Below are 26,944 nucleotides of genomic sequence, written 5' to 3'. Positions count from 1 at the left end.
CCCCCAAGGCTGAAAATGGCGGAAATTTGAATCACCAAAATAAAAATTAGCGTAATCTAAATATTAAATTTTTATTATTCATATTAGGCGTTGTTAGTGATTCTTAGCTCTTGGTCAGCTGGTTAATTTGTATATTACTTTTGAAAAAATCTCCTTGGCACACTCTGCGAGGCTCGAACCCGGGAACCTCAGGCTTTCGAGTCAAACGTCTTTACCACTACTCTACTGCTACTCTTTGATAGAGACTGGTTTCAGAACGTACACGTAGAACGGAGAGAATGCCTGTGTGTGTGTGTGTGTGGTTAGTGTGAAATTTCTGGAAAAATCTTGTATAGGCCCTGACCGGATTCGAACCTGGGTCGTCCGCTGGCTCTCGAGTCAAGTGCCTTATACCCTGCGCTACTGCTATACCCTGATGAAAACTAGCTATATTATATACATATGTAGAGTATCGACGTCACGCGTGAACAATTTGGCCAATTCTAGAACCTACGGGACTCGAGACCCCATCATGAGACCCCGGCTCTTGACTCTCGTGAGCATGTGCGAGCAGGTAGGGATCATTTCGAAGACAAAAACTACCCGGCGATTGTTGGAAAACGATATCTCTGGTCTATGTCTACTCCGAATATTTTTACCTGTACGGGTCTCCTCGTTTTCGAACTCGAAAAGTTTACAATGGGATTTGTTACCTCGAACTGAAAATCGCAGGGAAGAGAGAAGAGGCGAAGAGAAAGGAATGCACAATATTTTTCATAGAATTAATTCACATTTTATTCTTATACATTTTTCTTAATACAGGATTGAACCTGGTACACAGGGATATGATGATCTAGCGATTTACGCTTACAATAACAAAAGATTTTCTTATACATTCGTACAATCAACTGATCGTTTCGTTCGCAATCATTGGTAAACAAATTGTTAAACTGCCCGAGATTATAACCCCGACACATAAAGTAAAGAAAAACACAGCAATAATGACCACAAGTCGACGATAAGAGTCCCTGTAGCTGAAAGGTATTCCATTGGTAAGTGACGGAATTTTTTCTAAGATGCAGGAGAAATCGTGAGTCCCAGGGTGGCATCCCATAACTGTCGAAATATGTGGCCGCTCCATTCCGATCGACGTAGAATCGACCTAGTTCTGTCCCGGACGATCATGATTGTCCGTATTAACGACTACTGCCGTCGACCTCGTCCACATCCTCGGTAGTCTGTCGGCTGGATGGACGCCTGTGTATCTAGCATTGAGATGTTGCAACGCATGTTGAATTTCGAGCGAATTCATTTTATATAATTTCGTTTACCTCTGGTAACGCGATTGTTATAGTCTTCGACGGCTCGACGGAATGTTCCAACTCAGTATTTATCTCGTTTTCCTCTTCTTCAACCGGTAAGTGTTCGCTCCCTGATTTGTCGGAATAACTATTTTCTCTGTCTTCCTCGTCAATTTTGGAGGACAAGCACCGGGTCACATAGATGTTGCCGTGTTTCCTGATGTTGATTTGACTTTGTTCGATGAACCAGTGTTTTAATTTGTATGCATCACGTAATGCACAATGATAACGTCTGTGTTTTTTAAATGTGTGGAATGAGCAGCCTTCTATTCGTTCGCTGGATGAAAGATCATTGGCCGTCGGCGAGATATTCTCCAGATTATACACGTTTCGCGCTAACAAATTTTGCAAGTAGCTCGCTTTTTCCTTGCCTTTTGTCATGAAGTCATGAATATGACTCGTAATTTCGCGCAAGCGGGGATAAAAATATTTTGGATTGACCTCCCCATCGTACCACTCGATTCCATGATAATTCAGCGAAAGCCAGTTATTTATCCGTCTTGATTTTTCGTTCAATTCCACAAATGAATACTCTGGAGCTAAGATCCAATGTCCGACAAATGCCTTATTAATACCGACAATAGCCACTTCCTTGAGCACATAGGTATCGTTGCTATCGCAGAAACACTGCACTTCGATGATCACATCCATGTTCTCGCTGTATTCTCAATTCTGCTTGCTGAAATTATACTCTTTACTCCTCGAATCTGACTGAGTTCTTTTCTCAAAATTTCTACTCTGGAGGAGGATGATGTTGAAAATCTTTACGCAGGAAGGGGAAAGATGCCGAAAAGAAAAGTGGGAGATATATTTCTTTAACCGCTAAAATCTACAATGACTTGACAAGAAGAATCTATTTCCAGCACACTTTCAAATTCAGCGTAAACTAAGCAATTGACCGTTGTTGTGAGGGCTCTTTCGAATCGTACTTCCATTCGCAAACTACCATGTTTCACAAGGTTCCATTAGCCCGCGCAATTAGCTGACAGATCAGGAGTGAGATCAAAAGCGAAAAGAATATAACCAGCAGGATAATCTTCTCTGTATATAGAATTAGTTTGGTTCAAAAAGTGAATGCCCGTTCCTGAGAAAAGGGTGTGATACGCCTCGGCGTAAAGTATCTCGTTACCAGAGAATTTGGGTTGTAACGATCTGCTAGGGATTTGAGTACCATCGACATACAACGAAAAGATATTTATTCCATAATGCTGGAAATTGAATGGATTTAAATGCCGGGCACCGTTAAACGCTTTGTTACCGACAAAGCCGACAAGTATGCGCTTTGATATTTGTCCAAGAATGACGTTGTCCAGTGTCTCTCCTACAACGCCGCTATGAATCGTGAATGATTTAACATCGACTCTCGTGAGGGGGTATTTAGCAGTAGTGCTGATCAACATTTTCGTATGAACGAGTAATATGCCTGGGTTTATTCTAGCTCTTCTGATGAGTAGTGTAGCATCTAAAATGCGTATCCATGACATAGTATTTCCCTCCATAGGACAGAAGGAATCTTTCGAACGAACAAGCCTCATGCGCACTTCGATACCGTTGATCAAGAATTTATCTTGATTGAAGACGTCGCAGTGAAGATGACCTATGAGATCCAGTGTTCGCCCTCCTTGTACAAAAGTGGTTCGCTTGTCGAGTCCGTGACTGCTTGGTGTCGCTCCAGGTAGAGCGTCCATGTTTCCTGCAGTATCGCTATACTACAGGCACGAAGCCAGGTGGGAGGTTTTTATTGGTGAAGCATAATTTAATAACGCCTCTATGTAAGCGCGGTAAGCGTAAGCATTGTTTGGAGGAGACTCGAATTTTTGATTGAAATATACGTCGATTTGATTGAACATCGAATGCAGTATATGGTTTACTGGGCCTACTTTTACGGTGGAGGCTCCTGCTCCGGTTTCAGTTTCTACTCGTATGCGTAGCGACAGCATGATGTGAGCAAGATCTATGTATTCTTCTCCATGCCCGAGTACGACGAATTCGACGGGCACGTCGTCCGTGAGAGAAGACACGGGTTTGTAGTGAATCCATTGTGAACTCTCAATACTGGTTTGTGTAGGCGGCAGGGTGAAGAGATCGAGTTTACTCTTTAAACATTCGCAGGAATGCGTATGAAGAAAGGACATGCTTCGAAAGCATGCGTTTGTTGTTTAGGAAAAAGTGTCTGACACAATACGCTTCTTGATAACTCCCCGACGTTTAGTGAGTCCTCTCCCGCTTTTTCTCACTGAACGCTTCTTCTTCGTGGGTTTCTTCGCTAACTTCTTACCCGATTTCTTCCCCGATTTCTTCGAGTCACTTTCCTCTTACTTGATTTAGAAGCACTGACCCGATGTTTGCGCGAAGATGATTTACCGCTGTATCCGCTTGGCGTGTTAAAAGGAAACTGAGCTTTTTCGATTTTCGCAGGAACTTTATATCCCGACCCTTTCATCAGATTTGTTAACGTGTTCTTTCGCTCTTCTTTTGAGATTTGAGCCTGATTCCTTGAGGCGTGTTTTAACAGCTACTTTCAATGGTGTGTTATTTCGCACGTCATCGAGTATATTAATTCCTGCGCGTAGAGCTTCTTTTCCAACGACACGCACACCACTGGCTAAATAAGGCAACATCGGTCTGAACAGACCACCGAGAAAACTACCGATACCGTGACCGCTCTGATACCGCGATCCTACGAATATTCGTGGAATTCCGCCACCACGATTTCCCCCGAATTGTGCTTCGTAATATTCTAAATAAGGTGTCATATCTATGTGTTCTAATTACGGAATAATTATCTCTAATCTCGACGTCTAAATTGTAATGTAACTGTCAACGTCCCAAATTCAAATGGTATTCTTTCGCCAACCTGATCTCTTATATCTATTTCGATCATGCGGAAACATGTTAATCGCAATGGAATATAATTCGGTGGCGAAAAATGCTTTACCATGTTACGTCCGTAGGTATATTTACCATCGTTGTATTCGACGGGAACCACTCGGAGAAGAAGAGAATGCACGTCTCCCGTTATATAGGACTTGCAAATATCGCAATAAACAAAGAGTTTATCAGGTACACCCCGCACCATACTACCTGGTTCATCGGACATAAATTTACGTTTTGCCGTGGTGAAAGCGTAAAACTTTTCTTCTCCAGCTCTCTGGGGATTCACATTACGATCAGTATTGGGATAGTATCTCTCTCTCTCAGAATCATCTATAGTCACGACTCCCTGTCTGTCCCAACTTAATCGACCGGGTATCGCCACCACACAAATGGGTTAGCAGCTTACGCACTTTAGCCCGATAATTCTTTGGCACTTTATTCAGTATTCTTCCGATGCTTTTCTGTTCGCTGGTGCGATGATGACGACTGCGTCTTTCGTCTCGTACGTATTGAAAAACGTTCAACGTTTGATGTATGTCAGTCTCTAGGTTAGGAATATCTTCATTTATAACCATACCAGCGTTTTCTTCTACCGCGTTTCCGTCAGCATAATCGTCATCTTCGCGAGGGGTATTTTCCCCTTCCCCACTGTTTTCATCACCGTTGACCTCACCAACAACAGGCTTCTCTTCTTATTTTCCACGTAATCGGTGTGTTTCCCGCTCTCGAAAAAAAGTACAGATATCGCTGAAGCATTTCTCTATACAATTTCCATTTTTGCCGTGCTCCTCCGAGGACCGGAGAGTTGAGAATTCTATGCATCTCGGCGTCGAGACGCGACAGGACAGAACCCGGAGTACGCACCGTATCTTCATTCTCTACTGGTGCTATGTTCAGCCCAGTTGCGGCATTATCTGTCAAAACAGAGGGGATTGAAGTCGAAGAAGACGACAATGACGACGACGCTGAAGTCGATGATGTATGGGCCTGCTGCTGCAATCTCTCGAGATTATCCGTAGAAATCAGTACCATTTTCTTGGCTCTTTCCATGGTTCAAGCGTGAACAGTCTCAATTACCGATAATTTTGGATAATATAGCCCCGAGTATAGGGACGATCAGATAAGGTAGAAATCCGCCTCGCTGCACTATCGCTCTCCGTTTGTTTCTCCAATCACCGCGATCATTAGCGATATGACGCGACGTTGATTTGTAACGCGATAGGCGATTTTTTCTCTTCTGTCGAGCGGTACGTTACCTTTGAGCGTGTTGAAGGCGCACTCGCAAATACGTCTGATGAAATCACGATCAGCTTCTCGTAGAAAGGCAGCACGTTGTTTCTCCATCAAGTAGTACAATGCCTTCCGAAGAGAGATGTTTTTCTCATCAATGGACCATTTTGCTGCGTTTGCGGTTCTATCGCCTTTTTTCGCATTCGCTCTGCTCCCCCCACTCACTGCCATTACGACGATAAGACTTTCGCAGAATTATCGTATGCATGGATTTTATACGTAACTTCTGGTGGATCCACGCCGAACGTAAACATAATGCGTAGTATCAGTGGGGAAGATGCATGTACGAAACCGATACTCATCCGGGGTAGATTGTTTCAGATCGAGCAACAAATACCCATGTGGGAACGATGTAGCGTCATAGTAAGTTTCTTCCAAAAACTTTGAATCTTCCGGACATACCTGCCTGGCCAAGTGACGAATTTGAGCACGATCGCGAGGGGTTTTGAACACCACGATGTAATTCGCGTTGAAAGAAATATCTTGTTGTCCGCGTCCTTGATGAAATAGATTTTGCAAAATGAGTATAACATTGAGGTTTTTGTGATGTCTACCCTTCGTGAACAGATCGATGATTACTTCGCACGATGACGATTCCTTCATGAGATCGTCTATTATCACCATTTTCGCGACAAGCGGATCGTTTGAATAATCATCCGGACGCGGTAAGCCTTCTCGAAATTCTATCACAGTGTCGCCGCTTCATGCTGTATGTTTGGCGGTAAACCTCTTGCCACTCGGCGTAATAAAATAGGATCCTGTCGAAACGTGTATCCCCCATCGCGGGTAAATAGCGAAGAAAAGTCTTTACGAAAACCGTTTTCCCACAACCCATAGGGCCGCAAACGATCGATGTCCAAGGATGTTTCCAGCGCGCGTCCATTTTGCTAAATGACTGATTCGGTTATCTAATGAAGCTACATAAATGCTGAAGAAAAAGAGAAACGGCGATGAGTTTATAACTAGCGCCGACGGGCCCTTCCGCGGCGGCCGCGCGGTCCCGCTAGCTCATATCTGCGGAAATACCACGTCGAATAAGCTTTTTCACGTGGCGCTCGCAGCCGCAGGAATAGTTTATTTTAGCGCCGCTAGCGATATTAGCTTTCCAGCGTGAAACTGCGAGCTAATAATAGTTCAATGAGCTCGTACGAGTGAACGCTTGTGGGTGAAAGAAACTGCTTTTAACGCTATAATTTGCTAAGATTTATTGTGATTCAGGAGTCATATACAAGAATAGAAATACATATACAGAGTGCCCCTTTTTAAGTGTCCACCCCAAATATCTCTTTTGTTTTTTATTTTAGAGAAAAATGGTTCAGACATGTTTTGTATGGTTTCAAGGGGGCCATAAGATGGTACCATTGATTTGACCTCGAAGAGTCATTTGAAGGTCACATGAAGGTTACATCAATTCTTTTAAATAGCACTCCCTACTTTTTATTACATATTCTTGTAGCTGACCTCGAGAGTTTTCCAAAACATTATAACTAAATGTTTTTTGGTGAAGTACTTTTCGAGTTATAAAGCTCCAAATTTACAAAATTTTGAAAAATACAAAATATTTCGTAAAACATTCACTTTCCGATAGTTTTATCTTACATGATCCAACCAGTCAAGGCAAGATCCGAGCATGATCCAACCAGTCAAGGCAAGATCCGAGCATGATCCAGCCAGTCAAGGCAAGATCCGAGCATGATCCAGCCAGTCAAGGCAAGATTCGAGCATGATCCAGCCAGTCAAGGCAAGATCAGAGCATGATCCAGCCAGTCAAGGCAAGATCCGAGCATGAACCAACCAGTCAAGGCAAGATCTTCTTTTGTGTACAATTACTTAAAGTGTTCAAAAACTTGGCCATTTACTTGTATGCATAGCTCTAGTCTATGATGAAAGTCGTCCCTAACTTTTTCAAGAACACCTACATTAATATTTCTGCAAGCCTGTCTGATCCGGTTTTTCATATTTTCAACGGTTGTAGGCTTTTGCGAATAAACTATATCTCTAATGTAGCCCCAGAAATAAAAATCTACGGGTGTCAAGTCGAGTGATTTTGGGGGCTATTCTTGAACTCGGCTGCCCATACCAATTCTCCTATTCGGGAATCTATTGTTTAAATATTGTGTAACAGCTCGAGATCTATGAGCCGGTGCTCCATCTTGTTGGAGCCACATTCGTCTGAGTAAATCATTGTCGACATGTCTCAAGAGGTTGGGCAGGTCATCTTGAAGAAATCTTAGATAGATTGCCGCATTGAGATTTTCTTCAAAAAAATATGGACCAACAATAACATCTCCCAGGATGCCTGCCCAAACGTTAATGGACCACTGCCGTTGGAACTCTTGGCTTCTCTGCCAATATGTATTAGCATCTGAATAATAATGGCAGTTATGTCTATTAACGCCTCCTCTATTACGAAACGTGGCTTCATCAGAAAAAAGCGTATCAGCAATGAACCGGGGATTTTGTTGGATTTGATCTCGAGCCCAGTTACAAAAACGTACACAGCGTTGGTAGTCCCTCTCTTCCAATTGCTGAGTTAGATGAATGTGATATGGGTGAAACTTATTGAGCTTGAGCACACGATTGGCTGTTGATTTAGATATACCGTATTGCCTCTCAATTTGTCTCGTACAGATTTGAGGATTCAAAGCAACGGCACCTATAACAGTCAATGATGTGAGTTCATCAGCCCGATTTTCGCCGGTTTCTTCTAAGAAAACCCTGTTCAGCTCTATCGCAGAGTCTTTTTATTACTTTCCTATCAGGATGGCGTCTGTCTGGAAATCTTTCAGCATAAAGCCTTTCTGCTGCCGAGTAATTATTCCTGGCTTCACCCAAAATGCGAATCATGTCCACAATTTCATTTGGTGGATAAGCAGCCATAATTATAAAGAAAAAAAGCGCCAAAAACCAAGAATTCCTGTCTTATAAAAAAAAAGTCAATGGATATTATAATATGCGTCTGTCTGAGACTTCGCCAAAATACCGACAATTGCCCAAATAAGAAATTTGAAACAAGCCTCTTGATATTTGTTTCATTAAAAGAATTGACAATTGCACTTTTACAATTGTTATAGTTCATTGATTATCAGGCAATACAGGATCTCGTCTTGACTGGCTGGATCATGCTCGGATCTTGCCTTGACTGGTTGGATCATGCTCGGATCTTGCTTTGATTGGTTGGATCATGCTCGGATCTTGCCTTGACTTGTTGGATCATGTAAGATAAGACTATCGGAAAATGAATGTTTTACGAAATATTTTGTATTTTTATCAAAATTTTGTAAATTTGGAGCTTTATAACTTGAAAATACTTCACCAAAAAACATTTGATTATAGTGTTTTGGGAAGTTCTCGAGGTCAGCTATAAGAATATGTAATAAAAAAATAGGGAGTACTATCTAAAAAAATTGAGGTAACCTTCACGTGACCTTCAAATGACTCTTCAAGGTCAAATCAATGGTACCATCTTATGGCCCCCTCGAAACCATACAAAACGTGTCTGAACCATTTTTCTCTAAAATCAAAAATAAGAGAGATATTTGGGGTGGACACTTAAAATGGGACACCCTGTATATACAGGGTGTCTCAGAACTTTGGGACACGGGCTCCGTAGAGACATAGAGCTAAGTGAGAGGAATAAAAAATTCCTCTGCCATAATGTGAAGTCCTGTACCATAATGTGAAAATCGTAATAGTTTTTTAGTAATAACCGCGTAAAGTTGGGCGTTTTCCACGCCCAGCGCGGCCTATAGATGCTCCGCGGCAAGCTGTATGCGTAGGGGCGATAACGTGACTCGCGCTGACCGTCACGCGGTGTCAAAGCGCCAAGACGCCATCGCGACAGTCAGCGCGAGACGAGTTATTGCTCAGCTCCTACACACACAGCTTGCCGCGCAGCGTCTATAGGCCGCGATGGGCGTGGAAAACGCCGAACTTTACGCGGTTATTACTAAAAAACTATTACGATTTTCACATTATGGTACAGGACTTTTTTGTTCTTTTCACTTAGCTCTATGTCCCTACGGAGCCCGTGTCCCAAAGTTCTGAGACACTCTGTATATATTAATAATACCACGCTATCGAAAAATTCAGTCAGAACCATAACGTTTTTTTTTCGAGTTTTTTTCCGATCCGGCACAGCAGCCATCGAAAAAACCGTGTCCGGTGAGAACCTGTGCCAGCCGGAAAGTAAGTTCATGTCTTTTCTTGTCCACTCATTCGGCGAGACAGGGCTAAATAGACCCGACCGACCTTGGGTACTCAGAGAACGAAAGTGTGTCAGCCTTGGAACCAAGACTCTTGGTCTAGATCCTAAGTCTAAGATCGTAAGGCTACTTCTATTCCGGCTGTGATGTTAACTCGGCAACTTCTCCGTACACCGATATATCTCGGTATACTGAAACGAGCTCTAGCGGGAACTAGCCGGCTAGAATGTCTATCGCCATGTACAGAAAGATAGCACGGCGTCATCCTCAAGGCCACCGACAGCATTATCTGATGCATCAGATATTTATTGCGATCTGTGGTCTTTATTGCTTATGTTCATACGGGCTCTGTTGAGGATGACCGATACTATTAAGTTCACATGTAGGCGGTGAACTCTCTAGTTAAGACCATTCAAGTTGTGTACACTGTAAGAAATAATGTGAGAAATTTAACATATTTCATGTTTCTTAAATCATCTACACTCATTTACGTGTTAATTTAACATACAGAAAATATGTTAAAAAATAACACACATAATATGTAAAAAATTAACACAAAAATTTAACATTTTAACGCTGTCAAGAATCACAGTTTGTGTTAAATTACATACAATGAATGTTACTTCAACATTTGGGAAAAGTAATGATCTATGATTTAATGAAATGAAAATGTTAGATTGACATAATCTATGTGTTAAAAATCCAATCTTCACATACCAGAAATGTTAACATTATACGTATATTTAACACAAGGTAACTGTTATAATGAGAAAAGTAACACATTTTAGGTGTTGACTTCAACATATAAAATATGTCATAGCAAGAATTCATGCATTTACATATAAATTATGTTATTTTAATACTTGGAAATGTCATTTTAACACTTGAAAATAAATAATCCTAATTTAACACAAGAAAGTCTAGGTAACACAACAACGATATGTTAAATTAACACATGACTATGTAAAAAATTTAACACAAAACTTTCTACATACAAATAATTTTAACAAAAGTACGAAATGTTTTTAACTGTGTATGAAGCCAGCAAATACATTACGGATTGTGTGCATCCTGGATGCCAGCCTCTGAAAATAACTCCTGAAATTCCATCGCCTATCTAGCAGGAGTTTCAAGTACTTCAGCTGCGCCTTCACGGGAATACGAAGTTTATTTTTATCTAATATCTGGGTCCTAGACAAAATCCTTATCATGGAAGCACATTGCCTCAGTTTTCTGATGCTCCACTTGTAGGCCCAGATCTTTAACCGAGCTCATGATGCTGGGCATCACAACCTTGATATGAATAATTTTTAATTCCTCTCACAATTACGATATAATATGTAGATACGATGCGTTCGAGCCAAAATAGCTAGAAACGAAAAGCATTTTACAGTTTTACAATGCTAGTGCAACTTGATGTCATAAAAAATAAAGAATAATTTTTATCTTTTCATCATCATATTATTCATTTTCTACAAAACATCATATTATTCATTTTCTACAAAATCATATTATCATCCTGAAAAATAAGAAGTCTTTAAAATAGTATAGAAAAACGAGTAACAGACATAGTACAATATAAAGTTTAATGCCGGTTTAAATTACTATTTAAAGAAGGATATTCACCTAAATGAATCAAAATAAGATCAAACTTTGAGAATTCTTTAAAACTTATGAAATAATAAACTGCATTGCGTTTCTATCGCCAATGTGCTGTCAGAGTCTGTCAGTAAGTTCTGCGCGCTTTCTGACGCCGATATACTAATTTTAACTTATAACTAATTTTTAAAAGGAAAAAGTATACGAGGAATTGGTGGAAATTTATGGCACACAAGATCCAAAAACCGCGCCTGTGAAGTTCGAAGATTTGCAATTTATGAATTACTTGGAACGTGTTATCAAGGAAATATTAAGACTTTTTCCAATTGCACCTGTTATATTACGACGACTTGATGAAAATTTACAAATAGGTTTGTTTATAAATGTAATGTTGTAGTGAAATCATATGTGATATTTACATTGTATACAATTGTTTGTGTGTTATTCAATAAAGATATTTATTACACCGTACAATAAAATATAAAACTGTTTAAGTTTAATTTTATTGTAATTGTTTAAGTTTATCTATTGAATATTTTATTACAATAATATTTATTTTTATAAAAGGATATGTTTCAGGAGAATATATTTTGCCGAAAGGCGCTGAAGTTTTTATAGGAATAATACATATGCATCGAAATGAAAAGTATTGGCCAAATGCGTTAACGTTCGATCCAGATAGATTTCTTCCGGAGAACATAAAAAATATACATCCTTATTGTTACATACCCTTTAGTAACGGTCCAAGGAACTGTATAGGTAGATATAAATGACTTGAAATCAGCTGTGGCGGAATATATGTTTAATAGATAAAATTATAGGTTCAAGGTATGGAATGATGTCTATGAAAGTCGTCATTTCAACTTTATTGCGTACATTCGTATTAAAAGTGGACAGAAGGATGGAAATAAATGAAATAGAGTTGAAGATGGAAATGCTATTAGGATCCCGTAAGCCTTTAAAAGTCAGGATTGAGAAGAGGAATTAACAGCACAATATTGTAAAAATATATACGCAGTGAGGAATAGAAAATAGAAATTTTCTTATTAATATAATTAAATGATAATCTTTTTGTTCTTTTTAACTAAATTGGTGGACATATAATGTGACAAAATATATAAAAGTAATTAAATTAAAGCATGGAGCAAAGGACTAATATAAGGAAATCAATTATACTTGAAATTTCCCTTTAATAAGGGGATGTTTCAACATGACACTCTTCATCCGAAACAAGTCCCAATAAACACTTAAAAGGCAACATCTATGTAACCGGCTGAAAAAGAGATCTATTTTGTGGATTTTTTATTTACTCATCATACTATTAAATCATACTATTAAAAAATGAGTTTGATAACTTTATGAAGCATGTCAAAAAGTACAAAAAATGATTTTTTCATAATTAAACTTTACAAAATGGTGGATCTGCAACAACGTGAAGAAGACAGTTGATTTGGCAAGGTGGTTCGCGGCTAGTAGCATAAATGTCGTAATTTTTGGTTTAGAAAAAAGAACACAATATTTTTCATTTTCTTTACTCCAATATTTAGAGAAATACGTAGACAGTAGAATAGCTAGGCCGGTTCTAACCCAATTTCCAAAAACTTTTTGCAAAACCTGCCTTTATTAATTAAATATTTTAGTTAATAATTCTTTTATTAATATCCCCCCTCCTCCTCCCTAGAATTGTTTGTTTCCATGGATAAGATGGCGACCGTGACGTCACGAGAGAAAAACTGTCTGGATGTAGGTAGACTCGAACCTGGGCTCTCGCGGTTACTATCCAATACTCTAAAACTCCTAGACCACCGTCGCCTGTTGCTAGTAGACGTCTAGTGAAGATTCTTAGAGTGTGTATCATCATACACGCCATCGCGTCACGAGAGAAAATATTTATCACGCATAGTTCGAGTCAAAGAGGCTCGGTCTACACAATCTAAGGTTTGAACTATGCAATAGTTGATATATTTTTTCGAAGAAAGGATGTGGTCTAAAGTAAAAAAAAAGATGTATCATATAAGAAAGTAATTTATTTCTCAGAATAAACATCTCATAACTTCGCACATGATATTTTTCAAAGCACATGCCAGTAGCTTGCAATCAATAAGTGATTCACCGTCAAAGCCAGCGCTTTCACGTATCGCTTTTACCGCATAACACATTTCGGTAAATTTTTTTCGAAGAACTTTTACAAAAGTTTGAAATTTTGATCTAACAAGATATGACTGTTCAGACAACTGCGTATATATATGATCAATGCAATGTTCATAAATAAATAACGTGTTCATGGTAGCAGGATTCAAATACAAACACTTAGAAGATAGCGTTAATTTTACAATTTTTGAACCATTTAGCTCAATTCCACTCTTAAACCTCGAATCCGTAACGGAAATTACGATGATTTGCTCGCTTCCAGAAGTCATTGTATAGCATCACGATTTTCCATCAGTTTTCCCCAAGTGTCTGCATGTAATATTAGTTGATTACCGCGATTGTCACCGAGGACTATTTCCACGACGGGTACACGAGATTGTACATTGAGTCCAATCTCCAAATACTTATAAGGCGTTGTAGTCAAAGCGTATCTGCGCCCCAGGATGCGAGTAGCATGACATGACTCAGAAATGCTATAAAAATACAATAAATGTTATATATATTTAAAAATTCGATCGGGAAAGTGCACACAAAGTACCAACCAAATTCACACTTGATACTTACTTCTTACGTTCTATTTTGTATGATGGCTTCTCGAAACATTCGTCGCACTTTTGTTTCCACCTTAGGTGATCCTCATCCTCATCCTCATGTTGAACAGGCATGTAATAATTTGCTTGTGTAGCGTTCACTTTGACATCGGACATTTTGGTTTACTGTATGTGGAAGCTACTGTTGAACCTTGTCTTTACAGAGCGACTGATGCAACACTATGCTGGAGCTCCTTTAACACAGGCAAGTTTCCCCCCTCCGCCAATGCTGTATCCCCTCCATCGTTTTCTTCAGAGTTCTCAACATTTCTAATGCATATATCAATATATCTTCCGAAACTAGATAATAATTCTCTGGCACAACGTTGTAACCAATCAATTAAACAGTCATATATCGATAAAATAATATTCATCATAGCGCATCGCAATATGAGACAAAATAATGCGCAGTACAGAAATGCGCAATATTTATACTTTTTATTACAATTTTTAAACACTGCAATATAATGGTGTTGCGTATTACAATATAACATTTTAACCAAAATATTTTTGTCAGTCGTCGACGCCGGACTGCTGATACCAAATCGTAGGTCTATAATTATTGTGATATTAGATAAAGGAAGACATGCACATCATATCATAGGGTACATCCTGTGAAGAACTTAGTGTTGCATCATGTAAAGATATGATTATTTTTGGTCAGGTTCTTCCGGGAGTTATTTCTCGAAGATTGTCTAAAGTCAATACAATTATATTTAAGCATGTGGTGTTCATTAATCATTCCAGGAGAGATGATGAAAAAGAGCAGTTAAATCGAATTGAGGCAAAAGTCAAGTTTGTATAACATAGAATGGATTAAATAAAAGTTTAGTATAATATATTTCTTGTCAATATCAATGTTTCAATACACGTTTTCTTTTTCAGTGAAATATATGCTATTCTTCGGGATACACAGAAACAGAATAACAGGTCAAAAATAATAAAACCAAGCGTCATACCGATAAAATCTGTCGAGGACGTTGAGGCATTTGAAAAAAGTAATGATGACGAATATAATAACGTTGTAAGTAAAAAATAAAACTTTAGACTTATGACATGTGTAATACTTATTAAACGTAATAATAGAAATTTATGTTTGGCAGGTGCAATATCTTAGAAACATTGGAGGCTTCAATGCCAAAGAAGCGATAACTCTATGTCTAAAGGAAAGCATCGCAGATTCAGCTTCCGTTCTCTTTTCATGGCGAGGTCGAAAAGGGCTGAAGGCATTATACAATGTAAGACTTGTACTTGCAATTTTCGGTAAGATTTTTTAACATTTCTATTTATACACACATCACACACACACACACATGCGCGCGTTTTAATGAGTTTATTTTTATTTCTTATATTTCAGGACCGATTTTGTAAATATATATATAGGGTGCTAAATTTCAAACGTAACAGGTAAGAAATCTAGAAAATTATGAAAGATATTAAGAAGCTAAAACATGTGTTCCATGATTTCGAAGGGGAAAGAAAATAGCATTATTAGATTTTTATTTGGAGGGCATTTTCAAGGTCAGTTGAAAGTCAACTTAATTTTTTTAAATAGAAAACCCAACTTTTTATTATATCTTCTTTTTCTACCAATTAATTTGAACAACTTTTGTCTGAAACATTTTTTTATTTGCCTAATATTTTTTAGAAATATTTAAGGGAAACTTGGTAACTTTTTCAACATTTAACTTACGATATCTCGCTAACTATTCGTCGACAGAAAAAATAGTATTAGACTTTTTTACTTTATTTATTATCAAGAATATATTGCTATAATCAAGAATATATTACTATAATAGTGTCCTAACTTTTGTTAATGTAATAATTCTGAAATTTCCAAAGGTCTATAAGTTAACAAAAGTTAGGGCACTATTATAATAATATATTCTTGATAGTAAATATGTTCCGTACGGCACGTGATGCCGTACGGAAAGTCGGTGCGAGTCAACGCTGCAGGGCGGGCGGCCTGGTTCCCGGGGCGTTCTCGCTAGCGGCGGGGGACGCGGGTTCTCGCGAGCGAGCGCGCGGGACCCCCACTAGGTCCAACCACGGCCGCTACACGGCGCGGCTCGCGATTCCGCTGCCCGCGGGCAAGATTCGACCGCCCGGATATATAACCAGGCGCGCGGTGCCTGGTTCTCGCCTTGCCTTGTCTTCTGCCTGGCCAGTTTTATGTAGCACGTAGTGCTACGCGTTAGTGCATCGTGTAATGGTGATTACCGACGCGCTTCCTAGGGCGATCGGGTATTTCGTTTCAGATTCGGAACCACTGCTCTGTATACTCTGCTGAGTTGAATGTGGCCGATACACCCTGCTGGGTTGAGGCTCTGAATGGTTCGAATCTCGTTTTGTGATCGGGCTCACGGCGTTGCCGTGATCTTAGGAGCGACCGACCGTCTCCACGGAGCTTCGAGCTCCCTTATTGCCCAAGTGTCCGTAGGGGGGGGCCTTTGGCGGTTTTGGACCGGCTCGGTCCTAGAGCGTTCGCGCTCCTTCGTCCAAGTGTCCATTAGGAGAACTTGGCTTTCTCGCAGGAGCGAGCGACTTGGTTGTCCTGCGAGCCGGAGCTCCATTTCCACGCGTCCTCGGGACCGTGGCTGACTATTGGCCGTTACGTCCGGAAGGGCGGCAGGCCATCCGAAACGACGGAGGTCGTTTCGTTGCACGTCCTTGGCGTGCTTCGGGTGCCGCGCACCGTTGACGTCACGGACGTGTGTGTCCTGCGGGACTTGCGTAAGCGACGTTGTTTCGCTTGTATATAGCTACGTTTATGTTCTTCTGCGTTATTCTCTTCTGCTTTACTACTGCGTTTATTGCGTCCATTGCGTTTTACACTGCGTGTCACTTTACGTTGGCACGTGCGCGTGCTTCTTCTCTCTTGTTCTCGCCACCGTCCCTGGGCATGGCCCAGTCGGCGCGCGACGTTGCTTGATCAGCAGGGTCCGTGGTCGCCTTACGAGGCCCCGGCCTTTGATCAGGACGACCAGTCGGTCACCGAGCGGACTCGAGCGAGCCTAGACGCAGGCGGACGTCGCTCTGCGATCCCGTACTTCCAGCCAGCTCTCCGGAGCTATCATATGTTCGGGCTAGTTCCGAACAAAATAAAATAAAAAAGTCTAATACTATTTTTTCTGTCGACGAATAGTTAGCGAGATATCGTAAGTTAAATGTTGGAAAAGTTACCAAGTTTTCCTTAAATATTAAACATTTCAAAAAATATTAGACAAATAAAAAATGTTTCAGACAAAAATTGTTAAAATTAATTGGTAGAGAAAGAAAATATAATAAAAAATTGAGTTTTCTATTTAACCTTCTATTTGACCTTCAACTCACCTCCAAAATGCCCTCCATATAAAAAACTGATAATGCCATTATGTTTCCCCTTCAAAAATATGGGACACGTATTTTAGCTTTTTTTAATATCTTTCATAGTTTTCAAGATTTTTTACCTGTTACGTTTGAAATTTGGTACCCTGCCCCCCCCCCAATATATATTTACAAAATCGGTCTTGAAATATAAAAAATAAAAATAAATTCATTAGTAAACTTCTAATATTACAACAACTTTAATGGTTCCTACAGTTACTTATAGGAGTTAACAGATAACAGTTACCTGTTGTCCCGTACAGTCGCTTATAATATATATATATATATATATATATGTATGTGTGCGTTAATAATCAAAATCCTGCTTTATAGCGACGTTAGATATAATACAAGGAATACGGCCGAACAATTTAATGGTAATATATTACGTTAACGAGGTAATATTTCTCATGTTCCAAAATTGTATTGTACGTGACATGCTGCAATGTCCGGTACAGTCTTTTATATACGATAAATGTTAGACGGCCTGATTGCGAAATCTGGCTTTGTAAAGACTTCGGGGATAGATCGAAGAATATGTTATAACAATTTGGTGCTGTTATATGACAGCAAAGAGGTAAAATATTTTTTCTTGTAACATGATATTTCGCGGAACTCGATGCGATGTTTCGTACAACACACGCTTTATTAATATATGATAAATTTTTGACGGTCGGAATGAAAATCTGGCTTTGTAGGGACTTCGATAATAGTTCAAGGAATATTCCATATCAATTCGGCGGTTACATATATATTACGCCAACAAGGCGGAATATCTCTTCTTGTGAAATTGTATTCGCATAATCCACTTTGACGCTTGATGCATCTTTATTTATTTATAATAAAAGTTAGACAGTCCGATTGCAAAATCTAGCTTTGTGAGGATCTTGGGAATAGTTTTAGATATATGCTATAACAATATGATGATGATATATTACATCAGTGAAGTAATATATCTCATTTTGTAAAATGGTATTGTACGTGATCCACCCCGATGCTTCATAAATCTTTATTTATTTATGATACATTTCTCACACAGCCTCACTGCAAAATCTGGTTCTGTAGGTTTCTCGGGAATAGTTAAAAAAAGATGCTATAACAATTTGGCGGTGAAACATATCGTCAAGGAGGTGAAATTTTGCATCTCCTACAATGATTTTTCAACTGATTCGCTCCAACGTCTGGTACGGCGGGTGCTTTATTTATATATTATATATTTTTGACGACCGGATTGCAAAATCCGGCTTTGTACCGATTTCGGGAATAATATGAAAAAGATGCTGCAACAATTTGGTAATAATACGTATCGTCAAAGAGACGAAATATTGCATCTCGTGAAATGATATTTCGAGTGACTCTCAGCGATGCTTGGTACAGCGAACGCTTTATTAATGTATGATAAATTTTTGACGGCCGGATTGCAAAATCTGGCTCTGTAGGGTTCTCAGGGATAGTTCAAGGAAGATACCATAATAATTTGGCGGTTATATATATTGTCAACGAGGCAATATATTTGTTCTTGTAAAATTGTGTTCCGCCTGATTCGCTGCGATATTTGGTACAGCTGACGATTTAATTATGTATAATAAATTGTTGACGGCCTGTTTGTAAGATCTAACTCTGTAGAGATCTCGGGAATAGTTGTAGGAAGATGCTATAACAAGTTCATATATTACGTCACAAGGCAAAATATTGCTTCTTGTAAAATGGTATTCCACCTGATTCGCTGCAACTCCTGGTACGGCTGATGCTTTATATATATATATATTATAAATTTTGGACGGCCCGATTGCATAATCTGACTGTGTAAGGTCCTCAGGGGTAATTCAAGGAAGATGCTATAACAGTTTAGCAATTATACGTATCGTTAACGAGGCGAAATTTTGCATCTCGTAAAATAATTTTTGGAGTGATTCGCAGCGATGCTTGGTACGGCGGACTCATTTATTTTTCATAAACTTTGGACGGCCAGATTGCAAAATCTGGCCCTGTCGGGACCTCGATAATAGTTCACGGAATATTCCATATCAATTTGGCGGTTACATATATCGTCAACGAGGCGGAATATCTCTTCTTGTAAAATTGTATTCGCGTGATCCGCCTTGACGCTTGGTGCATCTTTATTTATTTGTGATAAAAATTAGACGGCCTGATTGCGAAATCTGGTACAGACCTCTTTGTATAGACCTCGGAAATAAATCGAGAAATATGTTGTAACAATTTGGTGGTAATATATGAGTGCAACGAGGCAAAATATCTTTTCTTGTAATATGGTATTTCGCGGGACTCGCTGCGATGTTTCGTATGACGCTCGCTTTATTAAAATATTATAAATTTTTGACGGCTGGATTGCAAAATCTGGCTCTGTAGGTTTCTCGGGGTTAGTTCAAAGAAGATGCTATAACAATTTGGCGGTTAAATATATCGTCAACGAGGTGAAATTTTGCATCTCCTACAATCATTTCTCAACTGATTCGCTCTAACGCCTGGTACGACGGATGGCTTTATTTATATATTATAAACTTTTGACGACCAGATTGCAAAATCCGGCTTTGTACCGATATCAGAAATAGTACGAAGAAGATGCTGCAACATTTTGATAATAATACGTATCGTCAAAGAGACGAAATATTGCATCTCGTAAAATGATATTTCGAGTGACTCGCAGTGATGCTTGGTACGGCGGACGCTTCATTTATTTTTCATAAATTATGGACAGCTGGATTGCAAAATCTGGCTCTGTAGGGACCTCGATAATAGTTCAAGTAATATTCCATATCAATTTAATGGTTATATATATCGTCAACGTGGCAAAATATCTTATGTTTTAAAGTGGAAGCTGGAAGGTATTCATACACATACACATGGCAATACTTATGCACTGCTCATATATACGCTAATCCTAATGCATTGCTCGTGCGAACGCAAGGCAGGAAGGTTAGATCATATAGATTGCACTATAGTGCAACTGGGCTACACTTTCCGTGTCATCTACACTTACAAATTTTGCCACGCATACATCATATTTCCTTATCAGACATACATGGACATCTTCCTTATATTAGTATCTAGGGTCGTACAGAGCCTGATTTTGCATTCAGGTTCTTGAAAATTTGTAATAAATGAAAATATAGGTTCGTGCTGCACCGCGGGATGAACGTTCATTCAAATTATTTAATCGATTTTTATTTCGACTTTTTTTCCAAAAAAGCGCTCTGTACGACCTTGCGGACGTTTCTCCTGATTGCAAATATCATACATATAAGGTGATTCTCTTCGTATTTTGTTCATAATTTGCAATATAATTTTGCCTAGTTCGCGGATCTCCGCAAGAGGTCTCTAGTAGACCTCCTGTAGACCCTTAAGCCCTAAACACAATGGATGCATTCAGTACTACAACCGCTCAATGAGCTTTTACATTTGATTGGTATATTCCTTTAGATTTAAAAATATACACCAATCAGATGCAACAGCTCACTTAGTGCTCAATGAGCGGTGTAGTACTGAATGCACCCAATGCCAGGCAACAGGCAATAAGAATAAAAATAGACCAATCACAATAGATTATTCTTGTAATAGTCGATTGTGATTGGTCTATTTTTATTCTTATTGCCTGTTGCCTGACATTGTGTTTAGGGCTTTATAAGAGTTAACTCCGGGTACTGTCTACTTGGAATTTTTGAACGATTAGGCTCCGCCCATTTAGTAGATTACACCACATTTTGGAACGACGTTGAGTTAACTCCGCTACTCCGAGTAGAGTTTTGGAACGCAGCCGAAGTCATGTGGTCTGTTTTTTTAGCTGCACTGCGGAACTAGTGCAATAAGTTAGAATGAGACCACTATATTTTTTCTCACTTTAACTTATTGCACCATTTCAGTAGTGCAGGTAAAAAGAACAGACCATTGGTTAGTTTGGTTAGTTCAGCACGTTGACGACATGTCAACAACGGCATGGATTTTATTGTTAGTCTTTCAATTTTGCCTTTTCGGAGATACGGTTGGTTCAGTAGGTGACAAGTCGCAGGTATACAATCAATGTCTAGCATTGTGTCGCAATAAAAACTGCAAAGATGGTAATGACTGTTAAAATTTGTATACTCGATTGTTATATTACCTATCTCTGTCAAAAAACGATGCAAAACAAAGATTGATAATTTCAGAATTTCTTTTTAACAATTCAAATGATTTAGTAGTATGTGTGTGTGCAAAAACAAGAAGAACATTATATTTCTTATTTATGGATACTGTGTATTTGAATATTATTTTTATAAATTTTGTCTCAATATTTTAATAATTAATATGATTATCAGTATATAAGTATCAGTATATAAGTATGAATTTTGATTGTTATCTGTCCTCAACTTTATCTGAATACCTCCAATGCAATTATTCTAATAATAAATAATAATTATTTCATAGTGATGTTAAAATAGTGTGAGATATTTTATATTGTGCCTCTTGATATATTAAAATAAAATAACCAATATCATATAATATGCCACTATTGCTCTATTATATATAATGATAAATATTATAATATACAACTAGAAATACTACATATTTTATAAATATAGCATAATGGGAAACATAAACTATTAATTTTAATCATTCATTTAAAACTTGTAAAATATATAACTTTTAAAATCTCACGTAGATAGACATGTTGGCAATAGCATATAGGCATTCGTATATTTTATGATACCATTGAAGTGGCATAACATGTTTATAATATGTTTGTTGTAAGAAATACATATTTATTATCCCATACTTTACAGTAAAATATCAGCTTGTTATATTGTTGATCAATTGCATCCTTTTGCCGACATAATACATGGTATGTTGCTGCAATTTTCATCAGTTTACTTCTTTTTTATGTCGCTACAATGCTTCTTGTATGAGGACACATCTCTACTATTTATACTACTATTTTTAATTCTTAAATTCAGTCTCCATTCAGACACTATGCTGAAATTTGTCTATCTGAGAAATCATTCAATCTGAGAAATCATTCAATATGCATTCCAGAAAAGAATTTTAAGAAACAACCCTCCTTATCACTTACTTTGCTAAATTGGTCTTGCAAAGAAGATTGTAGTTATATTTGCACATGGAAGACAGTAGACTCTTTTATATCTCATGGGTTAAAAGTACCACAATTTCATGGAAAAGTAAGTAAATACAAAGATTTACAATCATTGCTCAATGTCATAGAGATAATAACTACTGTATGAATTAAAAGTTATAGCTCTATTTTAATAAACAATAATAATAATGCTATTAAGTGCCAATATATCAATATCTTGTAAAATGTCATTTTTTTTATAATGGAATGAAAAATCTTTATTCATCTAATATATCAAATTATGGTGAAAAACTGAATTATGATAAAGAACTGTATTAAATCATAATTTGCATTTTTATCATTCTTATTTTTGCAGTGGCCATTCATCCGCATGTTTGGATGTCAAGAACCTGCATCTGTTTTCTTTTCAATATTAAATTTCTATACCCACTTGAAAATGTTTCAAAAGTTTAAAAAACAGCTGAATGGTACCAATCCTATGTTTTATGCTTGGTTATATTTTAGTATTGTGAGTATAATAAAAAATGTACTATCCTAGACCAAGTAAATTTAATCTTATACTAGCTAAAAGATATGTAACTATTATCATATTTTTAGAAAAATTATTCAAGTGATTTTTACAATAGTATTTGTGATATTTAAAATTTAAATTATATCAGTCTTTTCTTTTTTCATCATAGTGATTTATAATTTCTAAACCTTCCTTTGCTTATGAAGCAACAATATTTGATTATATTATAGATATGCTTAAACGGATGGTTCTGGTCTGCTATATTCCATTCACGAGATAGACCATTTACAGAAGCAATGGATTATTCTTGTGCATTTAGTATGGTACTTACACTCTTATACTGCATGCTTTTAAGGTAATGTGTATATTCTTGTTTCATACATCTTTCTAACATAATTAATATATATCAGGAATATTGAATTGCAAGTATTTTAATTAATCTTCAGGATGATATGCAAAATTTGAAGAAAAGTTATTATTTTTAGGATAACATATAAAAGCAATAAAGCATTTATTGTAATAACTTGTGGATATATAAGCATCTTGTGTATGCATTTATCGCATTTATGGTCAGGCAAAATTAATTACAGCTATAATATGATGTTGAATATCTTGATAGGTAAGTTTTACATTATGCGATCAATGTTTTTGTGAAAATAATTATTCTATAAAAAAACGTTTTCAGGCTTAGCGACTTTTGCGATAACAATTCTGTGGTGGTACATTAATCGCAATAAGTTATTTTATACATACTTAATTGTTTGGTTCAACATATTGACCATTTTTGTCACTTTACTTGAATTAGCAGACTTCCCACCTATTTTTTGGATACTTGATGCTCATTCCTTATGGCATGCTAGTACAGTTCCTTTAATTCCATTATTATATAGGTAATTAAATATATACAGCATAATCTTTATATAATATAAATGCAAATATATGCACGGGTGAGTCTGAAATAAATTGTAACTATTATAATTAAATTCTTTATTTGTGTGGGCGTAAATATACTATATAGCGTATGTATAATTGAGATGCGATGTTGCGTACGCTGATTCCTAATCTTTTATGAATGTCTCGAAATTTCACCACATTATTGTTTACAAAATAGCAGGAATCCTTGTGTGTCCAGGTTAACATGTTCTGTCTTCTCGTGCAAGATGTTTTGCATATAAACACATAAAGGCATTTTGTATATAAAATTTTTAATTAATATATAATTTAATTACAATAGAAAGAGAGCTACAATTTATTTTCTCAAAGTACGTGTGTGTATGTGTGCGTGTATACGTGTATAGTTGTAATTGATTACTATATATTTGTTTATAGATTTATGATCTCAGATTGCTCCTACCTGCAAAACAGTTACTATAAATCACTTCTAGATATTAATCACAGGCAGTAAAAGACTTTATATAGTATGATACAAATTCATATTTATTTCAAAATATGCAGGGTAAGCCCGAAAATATCAATTTTAACTAGATATAATAGATTTATATATTTAAATGTAACGTCATGTCTAATTAATATGAAATATATTAATCGCTTATGCCGAATTTTATCTTGAATATAAAAAATGTTAATATGTATATCTTATATACAGGGTGCTAAATTTCAAACGTAACAGGTAAAAATCTCGAAAACTATGAAAGATATTAAAGAAAGCTAAAACAGGTGTTCCATAATTTCTAAGGGGAAAGAGAATGGCATTATCAGTTTTTTTATTTGGAGGGCATTTTTAAAGTCAATTGAAGGTCAACTTAATATTTTTAAATAGAAAGCCCAATTCTTTATTATATCTTCTTTTTCTGTCAATTAATTTTAACAACTTTTGTCTGAAATATTTTTTTATTTGCCTAATATTTTTTTAAATATTTAAGGAAAACTTGATAACTTTTTCAATATTTAACTTACGATATCTCACTAACTATTCGTCGAAAGAAAAAATAGTATTAAACTTTTTTACTTTATTTACTATCAAGAATATATTACTATAATAGTGCTCTAACTTTTGTTAATTTAATAATTTTGAAATTTCCAAAAGTTGATAAGTTAACAAAAGTTAAGGCACTATTACAATAATATATTCTTGATAGTAAATAAAGTAAAAAAGTCTAATATTATTTTTCCTTTCGACGAATAGTTAGCGAGATATCGTAAGTTAAATGTTGAAAAAGCTACCAAGTTTTCCTTAAATATTTCTAAAAAATATTAGGCAAATAAAAAAATGTTTCAGACAAAAGTTGTTAAAATTAATTGGTAGAAAAAGAAAATATAATAAAAAGTTGGGTTTTCTATTTAAAAAAATTAAGTTGACTTTCAACTGACCTTGAAAATGCCCTCCAAATAAAAATCTAATAATGCTATTTTCTTTCCCCTTCGAAATCATGGAACACATATTTTAGCTTCTTAATATCTCATAGTTTTCGAGATTTTTTACCTGTTACGTTTGAAATTTAGCACCCTATATATAAACTTTGTCTCTATAATGGAAACTATATACGTAAATTTTATACATTACCATATACGTAAATTTTATACATTTTACATATCTAAAAAATGGAATTAAGAATACAATTTTTTTTAATTATTTTATATATATTTAAAATTTTATATATATTTAAAATTTCAATATATATTCTTTTGGCATGTTTGATACTAGGTCATGTATAACTGAGTCATGTATAACCAATATCAGAATAAAATTTTATTTCATAATTAATAATAAAATGCATTAAGATATGTTAATTCTACTTGCTACAGATAAATATATATTTTACCGTGTATTTATATATATATATATATATACATAAATGTATATATATATATATATACATATAAATGTATATATATATATATATTTATGTATATATATATTTTTATATATGTGTGTGCGTGTGTGTGTGTTGTGTGTGTGTGTGTGTGTGTGTGTGTAATATCGCTAAAAACTTGAAAAATATAATATTAAGATTATTGCAATAAATTTTTTAATATTCATAATTAAATACTCATATAAATTTCTTTTTTTAGGATAGTATAGTAAACATTAGCAGGAGGATAGTAACGTTATTAATCTTACAGACACTCTTAAATATGATAGCAGATTCGTTATAAATATGTTGTTGCAAATCGTCTTCTTTTCAACTGTACGTATGTATAAAACATCAAAGTGTAAAATATGTGAAAAATCAGTCCTTCACTTAAATTTCGTAAATATTAATGCTATCTCTGAAAATATCTTGTACCATAATTAAATGTAAACGACAATAGCTTGCGCAAATGTTTAAATATCTATTTATCTATGTAACAGAGCAAAAATTTTTTCCTCTTAAATATTTCATATTCAATATTACCACTCTTGTTATTTAAGGCTCACTGAATTTTTTTCCAAACATGATCTAGGCCCATATTTATAGTCAAATCTTATATTTAAGATCGTTTTAAGTTAAGTTTAAGGTTTATTTTCAGGTCCTATATGGATCATTTCATTGACTGTGGAAAATCTGTAAATAAACTTAAGATGACCTTAATTATCAGATCTGACTATGAATACGAACCCTAATCACGACAAAACTTGCACAACTCATAAAGCTTGATATTTTGTCTGATACATATCAGCTACCTAATACAGTACAAATCTTATATATATATATATATATATATATATATAACTGAATATAGTTTCTAAATTAAACTAATGTAAATATGTAAATACAGTAAATAAAATGATTCTGTTATATGATGACAAAAATTAGCTGTCTCTCATTTACCAACCATTGAACTTACAAAATGATGTTTAAATTGGAAACCTACAGTTTAAGTTGGACACTTATACAGAGTAAGTAATAAAAAACGAAACTTCATCCATTTCATTACGTTTCATGCTGCGATTTTAATATTTAAATTTACGTACTTTTTATTGAAAT

The 26,944-nt window shown here is 36.4% G+C and overlaps 4 protein-coding genes across 6 annotated transcripts in view; 3 read left to right on the top strand and 1 right to left on the bottom strand.

Annotated features, from left to right (window-relative positions):
- Positions 1-12,349, top strand: part of LOC105186664 (cytochrome P450 4C1) — a 46,261-nt gene extending 33,912 nt beyond the window's left edge. The window contains exons 8-10 of one of the 2 annotated variants that reach the window (XM_025305619.1): positions 11,505-11,682; positions 11,891-12,070; positions 12,133-12,349. In XM_025305619.1, the coding sequence (XP_025161404.1) occupies positions 11,505-11,682; positions 11,891-12,070; positions 12,133-12,299 (525 nt within the window). In that variant the 3' untranslated portion in view covers positions 12,300-12,349. The remainder of the gene's footprint in view (positions 1-11,504; positions 11,683-11,890; positions 12,071-12,132) is intronic. The other variant, XM_025305618.1, reaches the window with a different exon arrangement.
- A 1,047-nt stretch (positions 12,350-13,396) lies between these two features.
- LOC105187777 (uncharacterized) lies at positions 13,397-14,232 on the bottom strand. The gene is made up of 2 exons (XM_011148776.2): positions 14,027-14,232; positions 13,397-13,935 (listed from the first exon to the last, which is right to left on the bottom strand). The coding sequence occupies exons 1-2, from the start codon at positions 14,167-14,169 to the stop codon at positions 13,728-13,730; spliced, it is 351 nt and encodes a 116-aa protein (XP_011147078.2). The 5' UTR covers positions 14,170-14,232; the 3' UTR covers positions 13,397-13,727.
- Positions 14,233-14,683: 451 nt separating this feature from the next.
- LOC109504263 (uncharacterized) lies at positions 14,684-15,349 on the top strand. The gene is made up of 3 exons (XM_025305610.1): positions 14,684-14,847; positions 14,938-15,076; positions 15,156-15,349. Exons 1-3 carry the CDS (start codon positions 14,699-14,701, stop codon positions 15,327-15,329), a joined length of 462 nt encoding a protein of 153 aa, XP_025161395.1. The 5' UTR covers positions 14,684-14,698; the 3' UTR covers positions 15,330-15,349.
- Positions 15,350-21,081: 5,732 nt separating this feature from the next.
- On the top strand, positions 21,082-26,671 carry PGAP3 (Per1-like protein PGAP3). 2 transcript variants are annotated; one of them, XM_019843447.2, is made up of 9 exons: positions 21,359-21,494; positions 22,447-22,589; positions 22,860-23,012; positions 23,246-23,370; positions 23,501-23,634; positions 23,701-23,905; positions 24,345-24,471; positions 26,049-26,164; positions 26,487-26,671. In XM_019843447.2, exons 1-7 carry the CDS (start codon positions 21,359-21,361, stop codon positions 24,418-24,420), a joined length of 972 nt encoding a protein of 323 aa, XP_019699006.1. In that variant the 3' UTR covers positions 24,421-24,471; positions 26,049-26,164; positions 26,487-26,671. The 2 variants fall into 2 exon arrangements, with proteins under 2 accessions (XP_019699005.1, XP_019699006.1); XM_019843446.2 differs by lacking the exon at positions 26,487-26,671 and having other exon boundaries at positions 21,082-21,494; positions 26,049-26,387.
- The last annotated feature ends 273 nt before the right edge of the window (positions 26,672-26,944 follow it).

Source organism: Harpegnathos saltator, unplaced genomic scaffold, assembly GCF_003227715.2.
Source record: "Harpegnathos saltator strain DR-91 unplaced genomic scaffold, Hsal_v8.6 scaffold703, whole genome shotgun sequence".
In the NCBI taxonomy this organism is placed as follows: Eukaryota; Metazoa; Arthropoda; class Insecta; order Hymenoptera; family Formicidae; genus Harpegnathos; species Harpegnathos saltator.
Note: the sequence above shows the minus strand (reverse complement) of the source record. Positions and strands in the feature narration are given on the sequence as shown.